This window comes from Brachyhypopomus gauderio, chromosome 8, assembly GCF_052324685.1.
Source record: "Brachyhypopomus gauderio isolate BG-103 chromosome 8, BGAUD_0.2, whole genome shotgun sequence".
NCBI lineage: Eukaryota > Metazoa > Chordata > Actinopteri > Gymnotiformes > Hypopomidae > Brachyhypopomus > Brachyhypopomus gauderio.
Window position 1 is genome coordinate 7,697,125 of NC_135218.1, and position 24,042 is coordinate 7,721,166.

At 43.9% G+C, this 24,042-nt stretch overlaps 2 protein-coding genes and 1 long non-coding RNA gene across 9 annotated transcripts in view; 1 reads left to right on the forward strand and 2 right to left on the reverse strand.

The window, feature by feature from the left end:
- On the reverse strand, positions 1 to 19,152 carry LOC143521352 (solute carrier family 41 member 1-like). 7 transcript variants are annotated; one of them, XM_077014138.1, is made up of 11 exons: positions 15,602 to 18,249; positions 15,500 to 15,515; positions 14,942 to 15,049; positions 14,771 to 14,842; positions 12,818 to 12,962; positions 12,477 to 12,623; positions 11,827 to 11,971; positions 11,629 to 11,708; positions 9,887 to 10,021; positions 9,397 to 9,545; positions 1 to 2,392 (listed from the first exon to the last, which is right to left on the reverse strand). In XM_077014138.1, exons 3-11 carry the CDS (start codon positions 15,038 to 15,040, stop codon positions 2,231 to 2,233), a joined length of 1,134 nt encoding a protein of 377 aa, XP_076870253.1. In that variant the 5' UTR covers positions 15,041 to 15,049; positions 15,500 to 15,515; positions 15,602 to 18,249; the 3' UTR covers positions 1 to 2,230. The 7 variants fall into 7 exon arrangements, with proteins under 7 accessions (XP_076870253.1, XP_076870247.1, XP_076870249.1 ...); XM_077014132.1 differs by having other exon boundaries at positions 15,238 to 15,515; XM_077014134.1 differs by lacking the exons at positions 15,500 to 15,515; positions 15,602 to 18,249 and adding an exon at positions 18,939 to 19,152.
- LOC143521356 (uncharacterized) lies at positions 16,882 to 19,642 on the forward strand. Its single transcript, XR_013132726.1, has 2 exons — positions 16,882 to 16,969; positions 18,208 to 19,642. It is a non-coding gene; the product is annotated as an uncharacterized LOC143521356 (long non-coding RNA).
- aldh1l1 (aldehyde dehydrogenase 1 family, member L1) overlaps positions 19,507 to 24,042 on the reverse strand; it is a 12,341-nt gene continuing 7,805 nt past the window's right edge. The window contains exons 11-23 of the mRNA XM_077014130.1: positions 23,783 to 23,902; positions 23,410 to 23,537; positions 23,095 to 23,245; positions 22,797 to 22,867; positions 22,433 to 22,538; positions 22,210 to 22,297; positions 21,701 to 21,794; positions 21,470 to 21,569; positions 21,255 to 21,353; positions 20,756 to 20,921; positions 20,565 to 20,670; positions 20,275 to 20,474; positions 19,507 to 20,038 (exon numbers count right to left, since the gene is read on the reverse strand). Coding sequence (XP_076870245.1) covers positions 19,983 to 20,038; positions 20,275 to 20,474; positions 20,565 to 20,670; positions 20,756 to 20,921; positions 21,255 to 21,353; positions 21,470 to 21,569; positions 21,701 to 21,794; positions 22,210 to 22,297; positions 22,433 to 22,538; positions 22,797 to 22,867; positions 23,095 to 23,245; positions 23,410 to 23,537; positions 23,783 to 23,902 — 1,485 coding nt within the window. The 3' untranslated portion in view covers positions 19,507 to 19,982. The remainder of the gene's footprint in view (positions 20,039 to 20,274; positions 20,475 to 20,564; positions 20,671 to 20,755; positions 20,922 to 21,254; positions 21,354 to 21,469; positions 21,570 to 21,700; positions 21,795 to 22,209; positions 22,298 to 22,432; positions 22,539 to 22,796; positions 22,868 to 23,094; positions 23,246 to 23,409; positions 23,538 to 23,782; positions 23,903 to 24,042) is intronic.

Consider the following 24,042-nt stretch of genomic DNA (forward strand, 5'->3'; position numbering starts at 1 on the left):
ATTTAACACTGTTAAACATTTTTATTGGATAGTTACCACTGACAAAGTCTTCTGTGATGGCATAACATTTTGCAACATGTGGGACAAATGCATTTAAGTTGCACTTTGAGTTGCATGTATGTATGAAAGGTGCTATACAAATAAAGATTATTATTATTATTATAAGTTTAACGTATACAGTAGCTTAGCATTGTCTCCTTTGCATAGACTATGAGCATATAGTTCAGGCAGCTTAATATGCATATCATAGTGCACAGCAGTGAGTATCTTACCAATGACATCACCGATTTATACAGATAATACAGTAAGGCAGACTGAAGGCATGTGCCACACCTGATCACCTATTGTAATCCACACTTTACTCTGGAGCTTAAGTGAAAACTACATTATAGTTCTTCATATTTAAATCACCTTTATAACCATGGTGAAAGACTAATAATTACATACACATACACACATATATTATAATGCATACTATAATGCATATTGACCACACATCACTGCAATCTAGAAGTAATTGGACGGTGGCACAGTTTCGCTCTTTGAATTTCATACTGTATTACACTAAATTTAAAATGAAACTTTAGAAAGAAAAAAACTCAGTGTAGCACTAGATAACAACAACCTGGTACAGCACAGTAGTGGATGTCTAATAATGGCGTCTTTGGCACAGAAAGCCTGGTGGGGGACAGCAAACTGGGCAGTATCAGACTTGCTGGTGGAACTACTATACTGTGAACAATGTGCACACAGCTGTTTTCAGAGAGTATTCTCAGATCAGAGATCTGGTAGAACTCTGAATGACTAGAGTATTCTCAGAAAAAGGTAAAGCAGTGTAGTGGTGGACTCTAGACTAGAGAGGCTAGACTAGAAATGACTATAGAGTATTCTCAGGTCTACTTGGTAGACCACAATAGCAGATGACTAGATATTACTCTCAGATCTACCTGGTATAGGTACATCCACAGCAGTAGATGACTAGGTAGCATTCTCAGATTGGGGATTTAGTAGAGAACAATAAAAGATGATGAGAGTACTCCCAAATCAGGGATCTGGTAGATCACAGTAGTGGATGACCAGATTTTTTTCAGATCAGAAATCCAGTAGAATAGAGTAGTGGTGGACTCGAGAGTAATCAGATCAGCTTAATAGAGTACAGCAGTGAATAACTAGAGGATCCCAGATCAACAATCTCAAGGATTTAGCATGTGAGTGTGTTAAAGACAAAGCAGCATATTTCTGTAGCAAAGAAAGAAAGAAAAAGAGAAAAAACAAAAGAGAAAATAGAAAGGCAGGACAGTGGATTTGCCACGAAACACATATAAGCTCATATATTTCTCAAACAAAGGTTAAAGGACATATGAAAGAAACCGGGAAGAATGAAGTAATATAAAAGTGGTGATGACTCAGAACACCACCTCACTTGTGAATCCTGATGGGATGTTTTGTCTTATGACAGTAGAGCTGACTCTTGGAGGTGATGTGTTTGCTGATGTCAGTGCACAGAACTCAGACCCAGAGTACTGCACCCAAACAGTGCACAGATGCATGTGAACTGCTCAGAGTACTGGGTACTGGGTACAGACAGCCCAAATGCCCTTGCCCTTGCATCATGGTCATACTAGGAGGGCATAATGGTTTTAGCATCTCCATGTTTTCACTTACTAACCACGTGCTCTACCGACTGAACACCAAAAAGTACCCAAACCAGGTAGGCGTAGAATTGGAGGACTTCTGGATGAAAGGCCTGGTGGAGACATACTTGGGAAGATACTCCTTGACCATGGGCTGTGCATGTCAGGCAGGGTTTGTTACAAAGAATGTAATAATTATGACAACTTAATAGCATTTTTAAAATGAAATTTAGTCCTCTGTAGTAGGGAAGTCTATGTCTAAAGACAGCTGTGAAACAGATTTGCGATTATGTGATTCTTGTGTGATGTGATTTTGTCCAATTGCTTATAAAGTGCTATGTGCTTTATGGAAGAGTTTCAGGACTATATGTATCTCCACACCATGCAGGTTTATTAGTGCACTACTGACATATTTTGTAGTTGAGCAAGAACTAGAATTTCTAAAGCAACCAATAATGTTATTGACTACTTTTTGACATATAAGTGGAAGTCTTTCATTTTTTATAAACAGGTTGTTCTGATTCTTCCTTAGACATGCGGCCAATTTATATCTCCAATTCATATTTCCAATTCCATATCTCTCTTGTCTCTCTCACTCAGTCACTCACTGTGAGGATTCTGAAAGTGAGGGCGAGGAAGCTGGTTCCCAGCAGGTCCCCCAGGGCAGTCAGGTAGGGGATGCAAATGTTGTCTGGGTCCAGAGCATGCCGCCATGTTAGTCGCACCATGACATCCGCCCCATAAAGCAGTATGAGCACCTGCTCACACACACACACACACACACACACACATGCACATGCACACACATGACACAGAAGCAGAATTTTGCATGAAGAGTCTGCTTTTGCCCACATATGGCCCTTATTAGGATCTGGCATTAAGAAACGTGCCTAAACAGTAACAGCTCCATTACTGAAGTATACTGCACACACAGCCAAAGACTTACTTTATTTCTCCATGTCTAAATGTGCCCACATTTCCAATATTTGTGTGTGTGTTCATTGTTAAAGAAGACAAGTCAATTGGGCTGTTTTTCCTATCAGTTATTTTGCTTGTTTTGTAAGCCTGCATGATGCAGTCTCGCAAAATGTCATCACTACATTCACAGGGATTAAACATAGTCACATAGTCAAAAGGTGCTTTGAGCTGTTTTGGAGTAACACAGAGACTGCTTTCATTTTGCTTTTTATGACTTAATTTGTCATCCTGCTGCATGCCTTCATGCATGACAATTGAAACTTTTCATATCTGATATAAATTCATCAGACATGAATGTCCTGGCATGAGACAGTGGTGTTCAAGGTTAACATTTCCAGTGAATGGCTAATTATGATCTCCCATGGGTCCACCACCTGTAACCTGTAATAGAGGTAGTACTAGGGGTTCGGTGCACTGTGGATTGGGCGGTGGCTGAAGGCGGGGCCTTGGTGTACGATCCTCGGTTACTGAGGCTGGCTCTTGGGACATGGAACGTAACCTCTCTGGTTGGGAAGGAGCCTGAGCTGATGTGCGAGGCTCAGAGATACCAACTAGATATAGTTGGGCTCACCTCGACACACGGTTTGGGTTCTTAAACCAATCCTCTCTCGAGAGAGGCTGGACTTTATTCTTTTCTGGAGTTGCCCAGGGTGAAATGTGGAGGGCTGGAGTGGGCTTACTCATAGCTCCCCGGCTCGCTGCCTGTGTGTTGGGGTTTTCCCTGGTAGACAACAGGGTTGCTTCCCTACGCCTTCGGGTTGGGGAACGGGCTCTGACTGTTGTTTGTGCTTATGCAGCAAATGGCAGTTTGGAGTACCCGGTCTTCTTGAAGTCATTGGAGGGGATACTGGAAGGTGCCCCTTCTGGGGATCCCATTGTCCTACTGGGGGAAGACTGTAGGACCTGGAAGGGCTTGATTGGGAGGAATGGCCTCTCCAATCTGAACCCGAGTGGTGTTTTGTTATTTGACTTCTTTGCTCGTCACAGTCCATAACGGACACCATGTTCTAGCATAGAGGTGTTCATAAGTGCACATGGCACCGGGACATTCGATGATTGATTTTGTAATTGTGTCATCGGACTTGCGACCGTGTGTCTTGGACACTCGGGTGAAGAGAGGAGCCGAGTTGTCAACCGATCACCACCTAGTGGTGAGTTGGATTAGATGGCAGGTGAAGATGCCAGACAGACCTGGCAGACCCAAACGTATCATGAGGGTTTGCTGGAAACATCCGGCAGAGGAACCGGTCAGAAAGGTCTTTAACTCCCACATCCAGCAGAGCTTTGACCGCATCCCGAGGGAGGCTGGAGACATTGCGTCCGAATGGGCCTTGTTCCGCGCCTCCATTGTCAAATGTGGCGGACTGGAGCTGTGGCCGCATGGTTGTCGGTGCCTGTCATAGTGGCAATCCCGGAACCTGATGGTGGACACCTCGGGTAAGGGAGGCCGTCATGCTGAAGTAAGATTCCTATCTGGCCTGGTTGACTCGTGGGACATCCGGAGGCAGCAGACGGGTACAGGAGGGCCAAGCGTATTGCGGCTTTGACCGTTGCGGAGGCAAAAACTCGGGTATGAGAAGAGTTCGGTGAGACCACTGAAAGTGATGAGAAGATTCTAGCAAACCATTAGTCAACTCAGGAAGGTAAAGCGGTTCCTGACCAACAAGTCAAGGCAAGTCAAGGCTTATTTATATAGCGCTTTTTACAACACATGTTGTCACAATGCAGCTTTACAATTGTATGTGTCCAGATCCCTAATGAGTAAGCCAATGGCGACAGTGGCAGGAAAAAAACTCCCTATGATGGTGGGGATTAGGAAGAAACCTTGGGAGGACCAAGACTCAAAAGGGAACCCATTATCCATTGGGCGGCCCGCTAGCACAAATCTGTATTTGTGGTCAAAAGGTGGTTCTATAGTTATAGTTATGGTTCTAGTTCCCCGGCCAAGTAGTCACAGTCCCTTCAGTGCAGATGGTGAGCCTCAGGTACGAGCTAGCATCTGCACATCCTCTTGGGGCAATGGCACATCCAACCCCGGCATCAGCACATCCACCAGGAAGCCAGACCATCTCCTAGATGCGTGTAGGTGCTTGCATGTAATCATCTCACGTAAAAGCATGCAAAAAGATAGACAATACAGGTAGAGTATGTGGACATCAATATAAACAACCATTGATTTAAAGATACATAGCTCACATGCCAGTGATTAGCATGTGGCTCCGGTAGGGTAATCTATAGCAGCATAACTAAAGGGAGGGGTTCAGAGATAACCACAGTCATGAGAGCTCACTGAGACATTGCTTTCCAGCCAAGTCATTGTCACAACTAGAGTGATGCCATGACACAGCTGGATGACAGCATCAATATCTCAGATTACCAGAAGTCTCAACGTCTAGGGGCCCCCGAGCACCACACCTTACAAGGGGAATATTAACTGAAGGCTTGATTAAATAGGTGAGTCTTAAGTCTAGATTTAAAGATTGGAACTATGTCAGAATCTCAGATTGGGGTTGGAAGGCTATTCCATAATTGAGGGGCTTTAAAAGAGAAAACTCTGCCTCCGGCTGTAGTCTTACAATTTTCTGGAACATCCAGAAAGAAAAATCCATAATTTTGGGAGCACAAAGGGCGAGATGGGTTGTAGTAAGCAATGAGTTCACTCAGATATTGTGGGGCAAGACCATTTAATGCCTTAAAGGTCAACAGAAGAATTTTAAATTCAATTCGACATTTAATTGGAAGCCAGTGTAATTCCACGAAAGTGGAACTAATGTGATCAAATTTTCTAGCCTTAGTTAGGACTCTAGCTGCAGCATTTTTTACAAGTTGTAGCTTTGTTATGAACTGTTTAGAACATCCAATTAGAAGACTATTACAGTAGTCCAATCTTGACGAGAAAAAAGCATGGATCAGCTTCTCTACATCAGCTAACAAAAATAAGTGTCTCAGCTTGGCGATATTACGTAAATGGAAAAAGGCAGCCTTAGTGACATTGCATATGTGTGTGTCAAATGAAAGATCTGAATCAATAGTGACACCTACAGAGGTGGGTAGGAATGCGTTACATTTACTCTGTTGACCAACCTCTCGTCACCCGAGTATGACCAATCAAATGAAGCCAGTCAAAGTCACGTGATCACATACGCAAACGTTCCCCACCGGTAGCAAGAAAGTGACTACCAAGCATCCCTGGCCTCACATACAGCCAATGTTTACATTACAAACGTGTAAAAGGGACAGTTATATAATGCGCTGTCAGTTGTGTCTGCCAAACGTGTGGACATTTCAGCCTACAAGTACTCAACATCAAATTTGAGGAAACACGATGCGATAAGTTTGCCGTATGTATAATTATGTGTAATGCTATATCTCTGAAGCATAACGTTTGTATGATGGAATTATTAAATGTAACGCAGTGCAATACTAAAAACCAGTTCACACTCCGAATGTACACACCAGAGACCATGGTACACACTAGCAATATATGATGATTAAGTTTGCTACAAACAGATTCAGTTGGCGTCAATTTGTAGCTACACGTATTGGCTGACAGTCTCATCAGTTAGTGCCTTTGTGGAACACATTAAAGTTACACAGGCCTAATAATTAGGAACAAACTAAAATACATATTATTTATAATAAATAATTTTTACATATTATATTTATAATAAATTATTTTTATCATTAAAAGTCATTGTTTCCAGTAATTCAATTTCACATGATGTATTGACACAAGACAGTACTCATGCATTTACTCACTACTTAAGTAGCTTTTAATCAAAGTACTTTTTTACTTTTACTCAAGTAAATTTTTGGATGCATACTTTTACTTGAGTAACATTTGGTTCAAGTAACAGTACTTTTACTTGAGTAAAATTGTTGAATACTCTACCCACCTCTGGACATCTAAGCTTTTAGCCATAGATTTAAGTGTTACTGAAAAACCATCTAGGGTAAGAAGAATATCAGCCCAATTGCTTTTAGCAGCTTTGGGCCCAAGTATCAGCACCTCAGTCATATAGGAATTTAGATGGGATCTAAATCCAGTCTGAAATAACTCCAAGACATGTTCTGCCTGTAAGAAGAGTTGTGAAGAAACTACTTTCTCTAAAATTACAACACTATGTACAGTGGGGCTGAGGATCTACTGACCTCGACTATGGATGTTATTAGGTGGTGGAAAGAATACTTTGAGGATCTTCTCAATTCCACCATCACATCTTCCATAGAGGAAGCAGAGCTTGGGGACTCCGACGGGGGGTTGCCCATCACTCAGACTGAGGTAACCAGGGTAGTTGTGAAACTCCTTGTCGGCAAGGCTCCGGGTTTGGATGAGATCTGCCCTGAGTTTCTTAAGACTTTGGATATTGTGGGACTGTCCTGGCTGACACGTCTTTGCAACATTGTGTGTGCCTCTGGACTGGCAAACCAGGGTGGTGGTTCCCCTTTTTAAGAAAGGGGACCGGAGGGTGTGCTCCAACTATCGGGGGATCACACTCTTCATCCTCCCTGGTAAGGTCTATGCAGGGGTACTGGAAAAGAGAGTCCGGTTGATAGTCGAATCTCAATTACAAGAGGAACAATGTGGGTTCCGTTCTGGTCGTGGAAAACTGGACCAGCTTTTCACCCTTGAGAGGGTCCTAGAGGGTGCATGGGAGTTTGCTCAACCAGTCCACATGTGTTTTGTGGATTTGGAGAAGGCATTCGGCTGTGTTCCTCAGGGATTCCTCTGGGGGTGCTCCGGGAGTATAGGGTACAGGGCCCGCTGCTACGTGCTATCCAGTCCCTCTACAAACAGAGCAGGAGCTTGGTTCACATGGCCGGCAGTAAGTCAGACTCTGCCAGGGCTGCCTTTTGTCACCAATTCTGTTCATAATTTTTATGGACAGAATTTCTCAGCATAGCCAAGTGGCAGAGGGGGTTTGGTTTGGTGGCCTCAGGATCCAGTGTCTGCTTTTTGCGGATGATGTGGTCCTGTTGGCATCATGGGACCAGGACCTGCAGCTCTCGCTGGATCAGTTTGCAGCTGAGTGCGAGGCGGCCGGGATGAGAATCAGCACCTCTAAAACTGAGACCATGGTACTCAGTCGGACAAGGGTGGAGTGCCCTCTCTGGGTCGGGAATGAGTCCTTGTCTCAAGTGGAGGAGTTCAAGTATCTCAGGTTCTTGTTCACGAGTGAGGGAAGGATGGAACGAAAGATTGACAGGCGGATCGGTGCTGCGGCTGCAGTATTGCGGATGCCAGAGCGGCTAATTGGGAGATTCGGGAGGATTCCCGATGGGCCGGCCCATGTCAATCTCTAGTTTGGGCTGAAAAATAATTTTGGGACGGATTTAGGCATGAAACTCCTGAGCTGAAAAAGGGGCCCACTCCGGCCCTGGCGGACGCTGTACCGCACCGTTGTGGTGAAGAGAGAGCTGAGCCAACAGGCAAAGCTCTCAATTTACTGATCAATCTAAGCTCTGACTCTTACCTATGGTCACAAGCTCAAGGTAGTGACCGAAAGAATGAGATTGCGAATACAAGCAGCCGAAATTAGTTTTCTCTGCAGGGTATCCGAGCTCTCCCTTAGAGATAAGGTACGAAGCACGGTCATCCAGGAGGGGCTTGGAGTAGAATTGCTGCTCCTAGAGAGGAGAGGAGAGGTAGTTCGGGCCTCTGGTCCGGATGCCACCTGGGCGCCTCCCTAGGGAGGCACTCCAGGCATGTACAACTGGGAGGAGACCCAGGGGAAGACCCAGGACTCGCTGGAGAGATTATATCTCTTGGCTGTCCTGGGAACGCCTCGATATCCTCCCAGAGGAGCTAGAAGAGGTGGCTAGGGAGAGGGAAACCTGGGCCTCTTTGCTTAGGCTACTGCCCCTGCAACCCGAACCCGGATAAAGCTGATGACAATGGATGGACTTTTAAATAACTTTTTATTAACTATTTTTATTAACCCATAGTATTGTTAACCTTGTAAATCCTGTAAAGCGCTTTGTGACAACATGTGTTATGAAAAGCGCTAGGGATGCACCGAAAATTCGGCCACCGAAAATTTTTGGCCGAAATGGCTTAAATTTGCATTTTCATCACCAAAACAACACGGCCGAAACAATGTGCTGTGATGACGCAAGCAAAAATCGCCACCTGCACGCGCTTATTTGGATAAAGCTAGCAAAAAAGTTTTCCAGTGATGGCGCCGAGGCAAAGGACAATACACCAAAAATTATGGAACTCGTTGCCTTAGACGATCAGCCGTTCTCTGTCGTAGGGATTTCGTAGGCTAATGGAGCACATTGAGCCCCGTTATGTTTTGCCAAGCAAACGACATTTCTGAGAGAATTTATATTTATCTTTCAGGCCAGTCAGTTATAATTAAATTTAACTCGTATAAAATACATATATTTATCCTCTCAGATAAAAACGGTCTGCAAGCGAGTTTAATTTAATTAGTGGTCGGCCGTTGTCAGCGGTATCGCCGTTAATGGCCCACCACTAATTTTATTTTATAATATGCATTACTGTAATGTCAGTGCTAAATAAATATTTTCAAATCAAATTTTGTAGTTGATTTATTCTTTGAATAGCAATGCCTTGATTTTAGTGAGGTTAGCCATAAATCCAATGTTACTAATAATTGGCATAATGTATTTCGGTGTTTCGGTTTTCGGTTTCGGCTAAGAATTTTCATTTCGGTGCATCCCTAAAAAGCGCTATACAAATATATTTGATTTGATTTGGATTAACTTTTAAATAACCAGTGGTGGGTGGGTGTGTTTGTGTTCTCCTATGGCCACTGACCTGCAGCAGAGCAGCACACAGATAGCAGCAGATGAAAGCAAGGCTCTGGGGGGCGTGTCCTCCCTGCAGCACGTCTACTATGTACAGGAAGAGGAGATGTCCTGGAACCACCAGCAGCAACAGAACCCTAGCAGAGGCAGCGCTCCCGCCTGGAACAGGAACAGCAACACGCAACAGTTACCTTTAATGATCAGACCTCTTTCTATCTTTAACGATCAGGCTTCTTTCTACCTTTAACGATCAGACCTCGTTCTACCTTTATCGATCAGGCTTCTTTCTACTTTTAATGATCAGGCCTCTTTCTACCTTTAACGATCAGGCCACATTCTACCTTTACCGATTTGCCTTCTTGCCACATTTAATGACCAATCCTCTTGATATATTCAATGGTCAGGCCTTTTGGGGACCCCTAGATATGATCAACAGCGTGAAAATGAGATGACAGATGGGAATGATGCCTTTGACCTTTGACTTCTGGCTGTGCTCTGACCTGGGGAGCAGAAAGTCATGCAGGGATGAGGGCAGAGCTGGTGCATGCAGGAGGGTAAAACCCCAGGCATGCTGAAGCAGTGCAGATAGGTGGAGATGCGGCTAGTCTGGATGCCCACCAGGTTCCCTCCTACACCTAAGGCAGACGGGAGCATTACTACACATTTGTGGCATTATATATTAAGTCAAAAACTGAATGTCTCCTCATTTCAGGGTTTTGTGATGGCAAAGTCCACATTACATGTACAGGCTAATTCAACAGGCTACTGTGTTTCTAGATCTTAAAAAAAGCAAACAAAAAATGTATTTGCTAATACTGAGGCTGATACTGAGTACACACCATTGCAGATTAGTGTCAACTTGATGGTTTTCAAGTCAACAAACTTGAAGGTTTACAAGCTTTAGGGTGACATTTTTAAGTTTTATGATGAGGTTTTGAAACGTCAGGATGACATTTAGAAACTTCAGGATGAGTTTCATAAGCTTTTGTAAACTGCTGTGCAAGTGAGCCTGTGTATAGAGAGATCACGGACAGGGCAGCATGTAAATAAGGCGAGCTGTAGAGTGAGGTGTGTGCAGAGAGTGCCTCATGTAGAAAGGAGGAGGACATGAGTGAAAATCGCTTTAAGAATTTAAAGAACTTAAAGCATTTAACTGAACACTGCAAGAAGAGATAAATGGTGATAAAGGACAGAAAATGCATTGTTGAAACATAAGACACACACTTTTGAAACGTAAGATCATTCGGAACAATAAGAGCAATAAAACCGTCTTTGAGCCCTGATTCATCCTGTTCTCCTTCACCACCACCAAAGTCCAAAGTGGACAGAACTATGAGCTTTGCAGGAGACATCCTTTGCTTAGATTTATTTAATTATTATTAATTATAATAATTAATTATTATTATTATTATAGATTAAAATGTCAGGCATGTTGATAAACATGCAAGCCAATTTATACACTATGTTAAGTAATTGAAAAAGTAGTCATTTTAAGTTATTACATTAATTAATAGAAAAGGTGATTAAGAATGATAAGAAGTGTAATATTTATCAGTTAGATGGAGTATTTGGGTTTGGGATTAAGAATAATATAGTACTGATAGCAGGGCCGGAGTGGGCCACTTTTTCAGCCTGGGAGTTTCATGCCCTAATCCGGCCCAGACTTATTTTTCCCTCCCAATCGGCTCAAACTAGAGATTGACACGAGCCAACCCATCGGGAATTCTCCTGAATTGCCCGATTAGCCACTCCGGCTCTGACTGATAGTAATAGTTATGCATAATATTATAAGCATAACATCCTGTGCTATGAACTGATCATATTACAGTTCTCAAGCCATTACCTGCTGATTAATACAGCAATAATGAACTGAGCACTTCTCTGATTGGCAGAGGTGCCAATTCCAGGTTCAGAAAGTAAAAGTCCTCACCAGGGTATTGCTCAAGCTTGCTAGATTTTCTAATTAATGCAATCCAGGTAAAATTAGTGGAATCAACACAATCCAGGAAGTCTGAGCAAAATCCTGGTGAGGACTTTTACTTTCTGAACCTGGAATTGACACCTCTGCTGATTGGTAGACTGTGGCAAACAAAAACCAACCAGAAACGTATGTGGGATGTAATAGGGATGTAACATTGATCAGATGAATGAAGTATCTGGGCTCGGTGTTAAAAAAATAACACAGCACTGATTATGTCTACAAGCACCCCTCTAAGTACTCTCTCTCTAAATTCCAACATACCATTAATGATGGGTATAAACACAGCCATGCCTTCAGAGCGACGCTCGCTAACAGTCTTACCAAGAATCAAACCTCCTGTGCTGTGAACAGACAATATGACAGGAACTTTACATTCACAGGCTGTTTTCTGATGATGACCTTTTATGTAGCAGCATAATTACTGGTAGGCACAGAAGAGCGTTGTTCTAAAGAAACTACCTGCTGATTAGCATAGCAATGATGACTGGCTGCCAGCCAGACCTCAGCACTTCTCTGATTGGTGGACTGCGGCGAGCGAAAACCAACCAGAAAGGGATGAGCAAGAGGAATATGGCACACGTTACTAGAGGTACATACCACATCTCTGAAACAGAACAGGACACTGACAGTTAAAAACACTGACACTTAAGCACTCTAAGCAGTGTTTTGAAAATGGTGGGGAGCTGTGTAACATGTCAAACTGACCAACTATGCAAAAAACAACTGAAATGTTTTAATCCTATGAACCTGCTAACCACAATGCTAACCACACTCAAGAAATGGTTCTTACAGTTGACTCTGCAAAATACTATTTACACCCTTCGTTGCCCTCTAGTGGTCAAATAGCATAAACACGTTAAATAAACTTCATCAGTCATTTCGAGGTTTTTAAAAGTCTTATCCTCTCATCACAAATAATTTCAGAAACCCCATTGTTTGCCCATCAAAATTTACCTCCAATTCAAAGTCAAACAGACAAACAATCAGCATTTATGCTTTACAAAATTTATGGACACAGATCTGTATTTGGCTTTCAGCTCAAACTTACTAGGATGTGCAAATATTTGAAGATGAGTTGTTCTGACAGATTCTTGGTAAACAGAGCTCACCTCTGTAGTGGTAGAAGAACCTGCTGACCCCTGCCAGCAGCAGCAGAGTGATGAGGTCACCGAGGCTGGCCGCTATGGGTGTAGCCACGTTGTCGGGGTTGATGCCCACCTTCCGAGATCCAGTGATCACTCCAACCATCACGAGCCCTACAAACACAGCATCAACTAAAACAACCAGGGTTTCAGTTTTTTCTCCGTTGAGTGTGACAGGCCCTGTTTGCAATGGTTCTGATCGTCCACGTCATGTTTATTTAGTGACATCGAGGAGAAGGCCTGTGATTCACAGTGAGAAACGGACAAATGCACTGAAAAGTAGGTGTGAAGCATGCTGGGAGCCTGACCCAAAGTGAGGGCAGCGATGAAAGCTGTGGTCACTCCACTGGCAGACAGCACCGCAGCCTGCTGGAGATCCAATCTGGCCCTGCTCAACGCCCCCAGCCCTACTGCAGCCCCAGAGGCCAGAAACCCCACCACCGTGGCCTGCACCTGGCCAAGATGCATGGAGAGAAGTGGGTCATACTGGCAAAAGAGCGTTGTTGATTGAGTCGTGTGTGTGTGTGTGTGTGCGTGCGTGCGTGCGCAGGGCATAGTTTGTATAACCATGGGGAAAAAGTTTGTACTATCATTTGGACTGCTTTTAATATCTCTTAATTGTTTTATATTATATACTGCTGTACCTGACCTTTCTCCCATTTTATCTGTACAGTGTCCTTGGGTGTTTATGAAAGGCGCTTTAAATAAAATTTATTATTATTATTTTATTATCATTCGAAAACCTAAACGTACATTAAAAATTGCTACTGAGATTAGGGTTAGGGTTATGGTTAGGTGTAGCCTTAAAGCCCCTCTGCAGTGAAGATCAATTTATATTCATGTGGTTTTTTAATATGCTAAAAGACGAATTATGAGTGAAATAATCTGAGCACTGAGCACTTCAGCATTGCAATGACCCTCTCAAAGGGTTAATACATGGGTTGCATACATTACATATATGTAATGGTTTCAAAACAATTGCAGAGAAATGTATGCTGTTTGTTTATTTATGTCCCAAACGTCTGAAAACGTTGTGACAGTTGCATAAGGGCAACGTGTACGTCTGTTATTACGTCAACGTGTACATTTCTATTATCTTTAAGAAAAGGATGTCACAACACTGTGCTGAAGTCTGATGCTGTTGGTCAACCGTTATCAATCGTTGGTTATCCGTTATGTACAGCAAATCTGCAAATAACGTTTGACAACGGTAGCCTGTTGTGACATACATGAAATTCTGACAGGACATGTTGTATGTCTTGGGCATATTGACCAAGACATTTAGGCCAAAACCCAGTCTGTCACATAGCCAAGCTGCTATAGGCTATTAGTAGATGGCTGTGTTCATTGCGAACATCCTAACAGGATTCTTCACTTGACTTTGGAGTTGCCGTGCTAGTGCTGTTAGTGCAGCGTTAGCAGGATAAGCTTAACTAATTCAAGTGCAAAAGCCTTGAAGATTAACTTATTCCCCATGTATGAGCTGTGGGCAGGAAGCAGCCTATGTTTACACGATTCGGAGAGATAACCACGCACAACATCTAATTACATATCGTAGGGCAGGATATGTGGTTGAAATGTTTTTTTCAGTGAGGAATTCTAAAGCGTATATTGGATCATTATGGACCGTCACTGTCAATGTAATTCATGCACGACATACACTAGGCCTATACTGTGTTTTAGACTGTATATTAGTTATGATGCCCTTCCCCAGAGTCTGCTGTGGTGTCCAAAGCGATTCTTCCTAACGGCACGTTATTCTTACAGGGTAATTCTCGTCATAGCTTGAGCTCATATTATTGTACTTCTATGGCACATATACTGTGGCATACACTCACTTAACATAGGCCCACGTAATCCTACAATAACATGATATTTACAATTGGTCTATTAAAAATGCTTTTCAGTAAAAGTCAACAACAAAAACTCCAATTGCAAATGATAGTCCAAGGAAGGTAATTTAAAAACCAGGACATTTCCTCACTTAAAAAAAAAACCCGAGATGCCCAGGACAGGACGTGAAATACGGACATGTCCCGGGAAATATGGACGATTGGTCAACCTGAGCAATAGTCTATAGAAAAAATCCAGTTTTGTGTGTTTGTTGATGGGGATTTTTAGGGCATTAGGGGATTTTTAGGAAATAACTTCGAAATATAGAATTTAGATGAACAGAGAAGGTAATAAAGCTGTGTGTGTATGTATTTCTAAGTGACTAAGTGTGTGTGTGTATGGGGGGGATTTGTACCATATTGCCAGACCTGGATTAGTGCCAGATTACTCGACACCATCAGGGTCCACTGCTTGGGGCTGTCCAGCTGCCCTGTGTTGGCCTGTAAGAGAAGAGGAAAGATAACCAGACCAGTGTTTGTTTGTGTGTGTGTGTGTGTGTGTGTGTGTGTGTGTGTGTGTGTGTGAGTGTGTGTGCTCACTGCTGTGGAAAGTCTAGACGCCAGAGTCATCTCCAGATTTCCCTTCAAGCCCACCAGAGCAGGAACCAAGATAAACACTTCTGAGATTTCCTTAAACATTTCCAAGTGCTGAAATGCATGCAGGAGCACACACAAACAACCAACATTCAAAAAACATTCAGCAAGATGATTCAACAAACAACAACATGTAACATTTCAATACATAACTAAGCTAAGATAAAATAGCCGTGTTGAGCTGCACACACACACACACACACACACACACACACACACACACACACACACATACTGCATACTTGCAATGTATTCACCATGGTGAGTCCTGACAGAAGGTAAGGCAGCATCACATGAGCAGTGATGCATACGGAACTTTCTGGAGGATATCCACTGGCAAACCACATCAGCTTACACGTTAACCCTCGACACTTATGTGGCATATATTTCAGTTCTAGATCAATCGATGTTATTTGATCAATCAGGTTTGCTGTGGGGTCACCAAGGCTGCTTTGGAAACTAAGCAATTGGAGCACAGCTTTCTTTTTCCCGTCATTCCAGTACCTGCTGAGTCCAAGTTCTACAACACAGGGATGGTTGTGATGTCAAAAAGGGCAAACGGGCACCGCAGAATTAGTAACAGGTTTTTGATTCATTTGACCATACGCAGATTTCAGATCCAGGTGTAACGACTGATTGGTTGAAGGTGAAATTCCTCTGACCAGAGCAGTGGCATCTGATTGGCCTTCAGTACGCAGGTGATGGTCCTGGACCTGTTGAACCTCCTCCTCCCTCTTTGCTCTGTCACTGTGGCGTTTCCCATCAGTTGCTTTTTTTTCATTTCTTTTTTTTTTATGTCATTGTGTTCTAAGAGCAGATCTGATCATCATCAGTAGAGGTCCCTCCTATGTCTGGACAGACAGACAGACAGACAGACAGACAGACAGACAGACAGACACACACACAGACAGACTCACACAGCCTAACATACTAGTTTCCCTCAGGAATGATACACTTGTCCACAGCAAACATTACATTAGAAATCAATCTCTTCTCAATCTCGTCCTCTGTTACACACACACACACACACACACACACACACAGACCCTTATACTTCACTCTTCAGCAGCCCTGCTGCAGAGGGACTCCTGTGGAAAGTGGTGCCGCGTTGTCTGGGTCGGAAGAGTGTTTTGGTGCGCTGCGAGAGAGACACCCAGAAAGCTGCCAGCTTCTCTGCCGAGTGTGTCCTCCGCTGCTCAGCGGTCACACTCTGCAGCAGGTCCCCCCTCATCATCACTCACACACACACACACACACACACACACACACACACACACACACACGCTCGATCACTGGAGCAGGTGCAGCTAGCTGATGATCCAGCAGGGTTCAGAATGCCTGTTTGAAAGTTCCAGATCGTGCTTCGGTTTGAGATCTTCTTGAGAGTCGGTCTAGTTCGTACAGGGATTGTCGGAGTCCGGCTGCTCGGTCCAGGTGCTACTCAGAGAGTCTTGAAGTAGAGAAAACAAGGGGGAGAGAAAACAAGTTGTTCTCCAGAGGTAGACTCTCTTCTCTCTCTCCCGAGTATGTCACAGAGGACTGTGTGTGGGAGGGATAAGCTGATTGCAGCCTGATGCCTCAAAAAAACTAATTTCTGTCTTCTGTTCAGAGGCTCTGCCCCCTCCGTTTTGAATTGGTATGACGTCTTTTTCCCTCCCCTTGCAGACAGGTGTGGGATGACATGCGCATACACACACACACGCACACACACACACATACACGTACACACACATCCTTGCAGAGACAATGTCATCTTTAACTCTGTCTCGTGTTCTCAAGTCTCTGCATCAGCTGGTCAGTCCATAATTGTTCCTTTGGTATTTCTCCATGTGGTTAAAGGGGGAGACGGCCTGCACTTCCCCTCTTACCCCCCGAGGTCAGCTGTAGGACAGCAGAGGAGCTGAATGACTCAGCAGAACTGTGACCCTGAGGCAGGAGGCGACCATCAAAACCTCACCCCCCCACCATCTGCAGGTACCTCTGTTTCATGGGAGCAGTGTTGCACATCCTGTTCTAAATGCACGGCCCCGTCTCTGTGCACGGCAGGAGTCCCGCAGTGTCAACTCACATCAACGCAAGTCAATGCAGCTCATAGTCTCTGTCCTTATCAAGGGCTGTTATGCAACAGGACCACTGCACCAAAGGCACTGCTTACATGCTGCCAAGAGCTGCCGGCTGATTGTAACCAGGTTACACGAGGCTGACATTACCCATGTTACACAAGGTTACACGAGTCTGATAGAGCCCATGTTACACGAGTCTGACAGTACCCAGGTTATACGAGACTGACAATACCTTGGTTACAGGAGGCTGACAGCACCCAGGTTACACGAGACTGACAGCACCCAGGTTACACGAGACTGACAGCACCCAGGTTACACGAGACTGACAGCACCCAGATTGCATGAGGCTGACAGTATGTACAGTATGTTGCACTCTGTCTGCCACTCTGAACATTCTCAGTGTCACACCAACGTTTTGCTATAAATACACAGTGGCCTGTATGCCACCCGAATCTTCTCCAATATGGTGTTTTTTTCTACGCTAAAGACACATAAATCACATTTCCACTGTAAACGAGGGAGACTAAAATACAAAGCAAACATGTCACAGTTGTGCAGGCGGGAGGTGTGAGGACGGGCGGACGTTGTGGCTTCATCTCCTGCAGAACTGGGCCTGCTGCTGCCTCACTGGGAGAGAATCCAGGGGGTTAATAACAAGGGGTAATAACATGGGGTAATAACGGGCATCGCAGGGCATAAGCGGGGCAAAAATACTCTCTACTACCAATGTTGTTGTTTTCTATGTGTGTGTTAATGACATTATGTATACAATGGAAAAGCGGAAACATGTAATGTGAATACTGAAGAGAATGTGGATATGTTTCTGAGACCAAACAGACACACATCATTTTAGAAGTGCATTTGTACATACTTTTAGCGCAGTGACAACCTTGTTTTTAAAAAGTACTGTCCATCTATTTTAACTTGTGGAAGAAAGTTACAGTTTTGTTGGCCACTGTTATTAATACTATCATTATTATTACATCGTTACATTATTACAGTGAAGTATCATCAGTATTGACTTAATGCAGAAGGATACAGAAGTATAACAATTCCTCCTTGCGAGTAATATCCATCAGTTCTTTAAGTATAAGCAATTTGCAAATGACTGTTGTTACAATCAGAATTGCAGACACATGTATTTGAAAGTCCACAGGGCCTTGATGATGAAGCCACTACAGTAACTGGAATCCCAGACTGCAGTGGGGTAGAGCTCTGAGAAGCTGACCTCATACTGCGTGTCAAGGTGGTCACGATACCTTCTGCTCTCACTAAACAAACAGACTCCCTCTCCATCTCTCTCTCTCTCACACACACACACACACACACACACATGGTTTATATCTGCATCACTGACCCTTTCCACAGAGCTTTCATTAATGAATGTTATTTACAGCATGAAGTAACGTTTGCAAATCGTGACCTTCACCATTAATAAACAGTAGGTAATGTTAACAAAGCAATTAACATTCACAAGACTAGTTACTAAACTGTAGTACAAGTTACTAAACTGTAGGAGGTTACGCAGTGATAAGGTAAAACACAGTGCCTCACAAGTTTGGAAAACACTGATTATCGTTACTGCTTTGCTCACAATAATTTTGTCTAATTTCTGTGAACGTTTATGGTTTGTTTATGGGGTTTTTATTGATATCTGCTTTAAGCAATATTCATTAAGGGAACTTGGTTTTACCACCTTAATAAAAAATATAACGAAAGTGTTACACTTAATGCAATATGTTACCAACTGTCTTTTTCATATAACATATATAACATGTATTTAATTTAAAATAATTCCATAACACATCATCCCAACAAGAAAAATTAACCACAATGCAACTGTCAAGCATAAGCACACCTCCACGGATCCCAGCACCCACCTGAACTTCATCCAGTACAAGACCCGCCAGGACCATCCCCAGTCCAGCAAGCAGGAAAGGGATCAGAACCTGCTGGACAATGACCGAGGAAGACTCCACAATCGTCATGGTCGTCCTCAGATTAAAGCATCTCTCTTCAGGTCCGCTGACACACAATGTCCCACACCAGCCTGTTCAATGGAAGAATTCTGTTCCAGAATTCTGGATGAATTATTTTCCAGAAGTCCATAATATATTACCACAGTCTAGTAGTAGATCAACCTGCACAGACCTTTATTCCAATTTAAACACTACGCCCCTCACACGCTGGACAGCCCTAACTGGGATGGGTCTTGTCTACATCAAGGCCTTTTCCACACCCGTTTGGCAGTAATCAGTTCTTTTGGTTTGATGTGCAAACAGTATAAGAGATCACAGATGTCAGGATGAGACATGGAAAGAACACGTCCAACAAGCGATGATGTTAGCTAGCATTAACAATATTACTAGTACAGTTTCGATTCAGTTTTCAAGCTTGTTTTTCCTGATGTATTTATGGAAATGAATCATGACATAACACCCTAAACCATACAGTGTGAACATAATGGATGCACTTTATTCTTTTCTGTGGTACATGACTGAAATATGTTATTGAATTAACAAACAGCACCGGTCATACAATTTACTAAACATTGACATCAATATGTGCAATATATACCCTGCAGGTTCTTGAAAAAACATTCTGCCTGTAATTGAAGCCTCTATTGAACTTGGACTTTTATTTTTTTTATTTAAAAATTATATATTTGTAAACCATCATTAAAACTTGTGAAGAAATACTACTGATAGGATGGTGTAACGGCTGAGGTGAGAGGGTAGAATTGGTAATCAGATGTACTGCTATAGCTTCAGCTACTGGATTTTGCTTTATTGATTAAACAGCACCAGGACATTTCACCCAAAGTGTCTCTGTCAGTAGTCTTCACGCAGACTGGAACAGGGCAATCCCCTTCTCTTCCTAAGACACGTGTGTTCACAGTGAGAGTTCACCGACGTTCCTCTCAGTTAATACTCTATGGTCACTGCCTTAGTCTTCAAATACTCATTTAGAGCATCTTGACCTATTAGGTGGACATGAAGACATGAAGAGAAAAAAATGGTAGCAGAGATACTAAAACAGATTTGAACAGATCAATAAATGACACTGAATAAGTATTCACTTGGACACAGACACACAGACACACACAGACACACACACACACACACAGACACAGACACACACAGACACACACAGACACACACAGACACACACAGACACACACAGACACACAGACACAGACACACGTTTCAGCCTTACCCAGATCCTTGCCGAAGCCAGACTGTTTAAAGCCTCCAAAGGGGCAGGCCACGTCGGTCTTGTTGTAGGTGTTGACAAACACGGTTCCGGCCTGGAGCTTTTCGCTGACGTACAGCGCCCTGCTGAGGTCTCGCGTGAACACGCCCGACGCCAGTCCGTACTCCGTGGCATTCGCCCTCCGTAGCACGCCCTCTACGTCCCTGGGGGGGAGTTGGCGTCTCAGGAGAATGACAGCTAGACGGGGGTGGAGTCATGAGGTTCACAGTGGCGGCCGGCAGCCATGTACTCACCCGTCCTTAAACGTAGAGATGATCATGACAGGACCGAAGGACTCCTCAACAGAGATGTACATGTGATCCTGCACCTCGGTGAACACAGTGGGCTCAAAGAAAAAACCTGAGAATGAAGACAAAAACACTTTGTACCTGTGAATGACACACACACACACACACACACACTCACACACACTCATTCTTTTGACCTGGGCGGCTGACTTGTTTCCCTCCACACACCAGCCTGGCACCCTCTTTCACCCCTCGCTCACAGAACTCCACTAGCTTGTCCAGGTGGGCTTTGTGGTTCTGGGGGCCATGGTCTGTCGAGCGGTCCAGAGGGTCACCGATCTTCATCTTCTTCACCTCTTCAACCTACAGAGAGACAGCACTCAGCTGGAGTCTGACCTTGAACAAGTTTCCCTTTAGTTCAATAACGCAGCAGTGACCCCTCCTGGCCAACAAAGAGTTTGTCTCTTTGCTGTTCAGACTGTGTATGGTTTTAACGGCCAAATGTCAAACCCTACATGAGTCATTACATACATTTTAAACTTGAATTGTTTTCTTAATTTCTAAATTATTAAATATTACAATTATTAAATATTACAAAATTGTTGTCCACAACAGAAAATGTAAAGAAAATTCTGATGAAAGTACAAGTAATTGCTTGAACATACATAGATCTGCTGTATTCATACACCTACGTACCACTCTTTGCACAAAAGTGTCGTGCAGGGACTCTTCAACAAACAGTCTGCCTGCAGCGATGCAGTTCTCGCCTTTGTTGAAGAACACCGAGCTCATTCCCTACACAGAGCGAGAGACACCAGGTGTGTGAGGAGGCGCTGGCCATCACCAGCCTTGGGCATGAAATGCGCCATGACCACATTCCTAACCCGTCACCCTTCGAGAGGCACTCCCACCATTCTGACGGCTTTGTCCAGGTCGCAGTCCTGGAAAATAATGAGGGGAGATTTGCCCCCCAGCTCCAAGGAGACCTTCTTCACGTTGCTGATGGCACAGCTGCGGCACGCGTACACGCACACACACACACACACACACACACACACACACACACGGCATGAAGCCGGTTACCCAGCATTTAGCTCAGGGCTGTCAGTCTGCACATGGGTTAAAGGTCAAAGGTTGCTCACCTCTTCATGATCTGTTTGCCGATCTCCGTGGAGCCAGTGAAGCCCAGCTTACGCACGTCAGGGTGGTCTGACAGTCTCTGGCCCACAAGAGAACCTGAAACATTCATCACTTAGCAGGTTCATTCCATGCAGCTATGATTGTTCAGTTGTTATTTGACAGGGACAATACAGAGGCAGAGCACACATGACATTAGCTCAGATCCAGGGAGCTGTTCTAATCCTGCTGACATGCAGAACGAATAACTTCATGTGGCATTTTTGATCAGGCATATACATCAACTCCATGTATGAGCAAGTATTATGATAATAATAATAATATTATTACTACTCTCACAACTTTTGCTGTTGTTGTTTACTAATTTATTTGACCTGTAAAATTTAATGTTTTCAAATGATTTAACAAGATAAAGTGAAACTGCTATGTTGGCAATAATGTCGACTTTTGCTTTATATGTTTGTATATGTGTGTATAAGTGCGTTTCCAGGTGCGAGGCCAGTGTAACGCCCACCTGATCCAGGCAGGATGTTGATCACACCTCTGGGGAAGCCTGCCCTCACCGTCAGCTCAGCAAACTTTAGAGCTGTGAGAGGGGTCACCTGCACTTACACACACACACATACACACACACACACACAAAAGAAAACTCACCTTTAACCAGTGTTGCCACTGACTCTGTTGGTGTGTCTGTTTTGTGCTGTAAAGGGCCAATCAGAGGGCCCAGAGCTACAGACCTGCGCGGGTTTCAGCACCAGGGTGTTGCCCGCCGCCAGACAGGCCGCAGTCTTCCACGCCAGCATCATCAGAGGATAGTTCCACGGGATCACGATGCCACACACGCTGAACACAGGCAAACACAGGGCAACGTCTGGACATCAGGCCACCCTCTCAGCCACAACATCAGTCAGACATGCAGTGCTCATATAGGTCTTCATAATGTTTTGCATTGCACAGAGAAAGCACAATTTAAAGCAAACTTAAGGTGCTGGAGAGGCTGTGGTCAGGGGGATTAATATATGTGTGTGTGTGTGTGTGTGTGTGTGTGTGTGTGTGTGTGTGTGTGTGTGTGTGTGTGTGTGTGTGTGTGTGTGTCTTTACCCGATTGGCTCTTTCTTGGTGAAGGTGAGATTGCGATTGGGTCGAGCCTGGTTAATTGGGATTGTGGAACCCTGCAGAGAAAGAATTATGATAATTTCCAGACATTTACCAACAGATGTAGAAAAATGTTGTTCTACAACAATTTTTTTTAATAATAATTTTTTGAATAATTTCAGACACTATAGCATAAACATTTGTAAATGCAACCATAGACACAAATCTCATGAATAATAATAATTTAATATGCTGGGACTGGACGGACACACACACACACACACACACACACACACACACCCACCTGGATCTTGTCGCACCAGCCAGCGAAGTATCTGAAGGTCTGAATGGACATGCCAACATGTGTCTTGAGGGCCAGTGTGTAGACGGCGCCGGAGTCAACAGCCTCAATAGTGGCCAGTTCCTCCTGATTCTGCTCCATGAGATCTGCCAGTCTGGTGTAGCACAACACACACACACACACACACACACACACACACACACACAGATGCACAAACACCACGCTTCTTCACTGAAACTGCCATGCACTTCCGTGTACATATCCCTACATGCTATACATTTGTGAACTGTATTTGATATCATACGGAGGTTCTCTCACCTGTACATGAGTCGTCCTCTGTCTCTGGGGTTCATCTTGCCCCACTCACCATCCTCAAACGCCTCTTTTGCAGCTGCCACTGCCTTCTCGACGTCTGAGATCTGAGCCAGAGACACGTCACATATGGGCTACCGGACCAGAGAGAGAGACAGATCAGTTAGGAACCACCAACTACAACATTAAGTGGAGGAAATGGTGGGGTGGAAGGGGATGGAGATGCATATTTATGAAAAAAAAAGAAACTAGAATAACTGTAACACTAAGTCATATCTACAATGAAACTGGGGCTTTTATGAAGTCCTTATCACAGACATTAAGAATACAGTCTCTTTGCTTCTATAAGTGTTTAATGGTAGGTCATACGTCTCTGTACCTGTCCATCAGTGGGGTTTATACTCTTGTAGCTCTTCCCCCCCTCAGCGTCCACAAACTCTCCGTTTATGAAGAGCTGGTGGGGCATGTGCACAGTCATGTTGTTAACGCTCATCTCCACCTGGAACACGCGGATTTGAACAGCTTAGTTTGGGTGGAAATGCCATAAAATGTTGGAGGTAGATGGAGTTGTGTCTCCTTGTTTGGCTGCGTCTACGACCCTTGCTGTAGCCCTCTGGGTACAGCTGGACAGGATGACAC

Coding starts and splice junctions, on each gene's coding strand:
- LOC143521352 (XM_077014132.1), bottom strand. CDS start 15,378: ATGCCACATAAGTGTCGAGGGTTAACGTGTAAGCTGATGTGGTTTGCC. Junction 12,963..14,770: donor GTAATCTGGCACTAATCCAG/GTCTGGCAATAT, acceptor CATCTTGGCCAG/GTGCAGGCCACGGTGGTGGG. Junction 11,709..11,826: donor ATTGCTATGCTAATCAGCAG/GTAGTTTCTTTA, acceptor GTCTGTTCACAG/CACAGGAGGTTTGATTCTTG.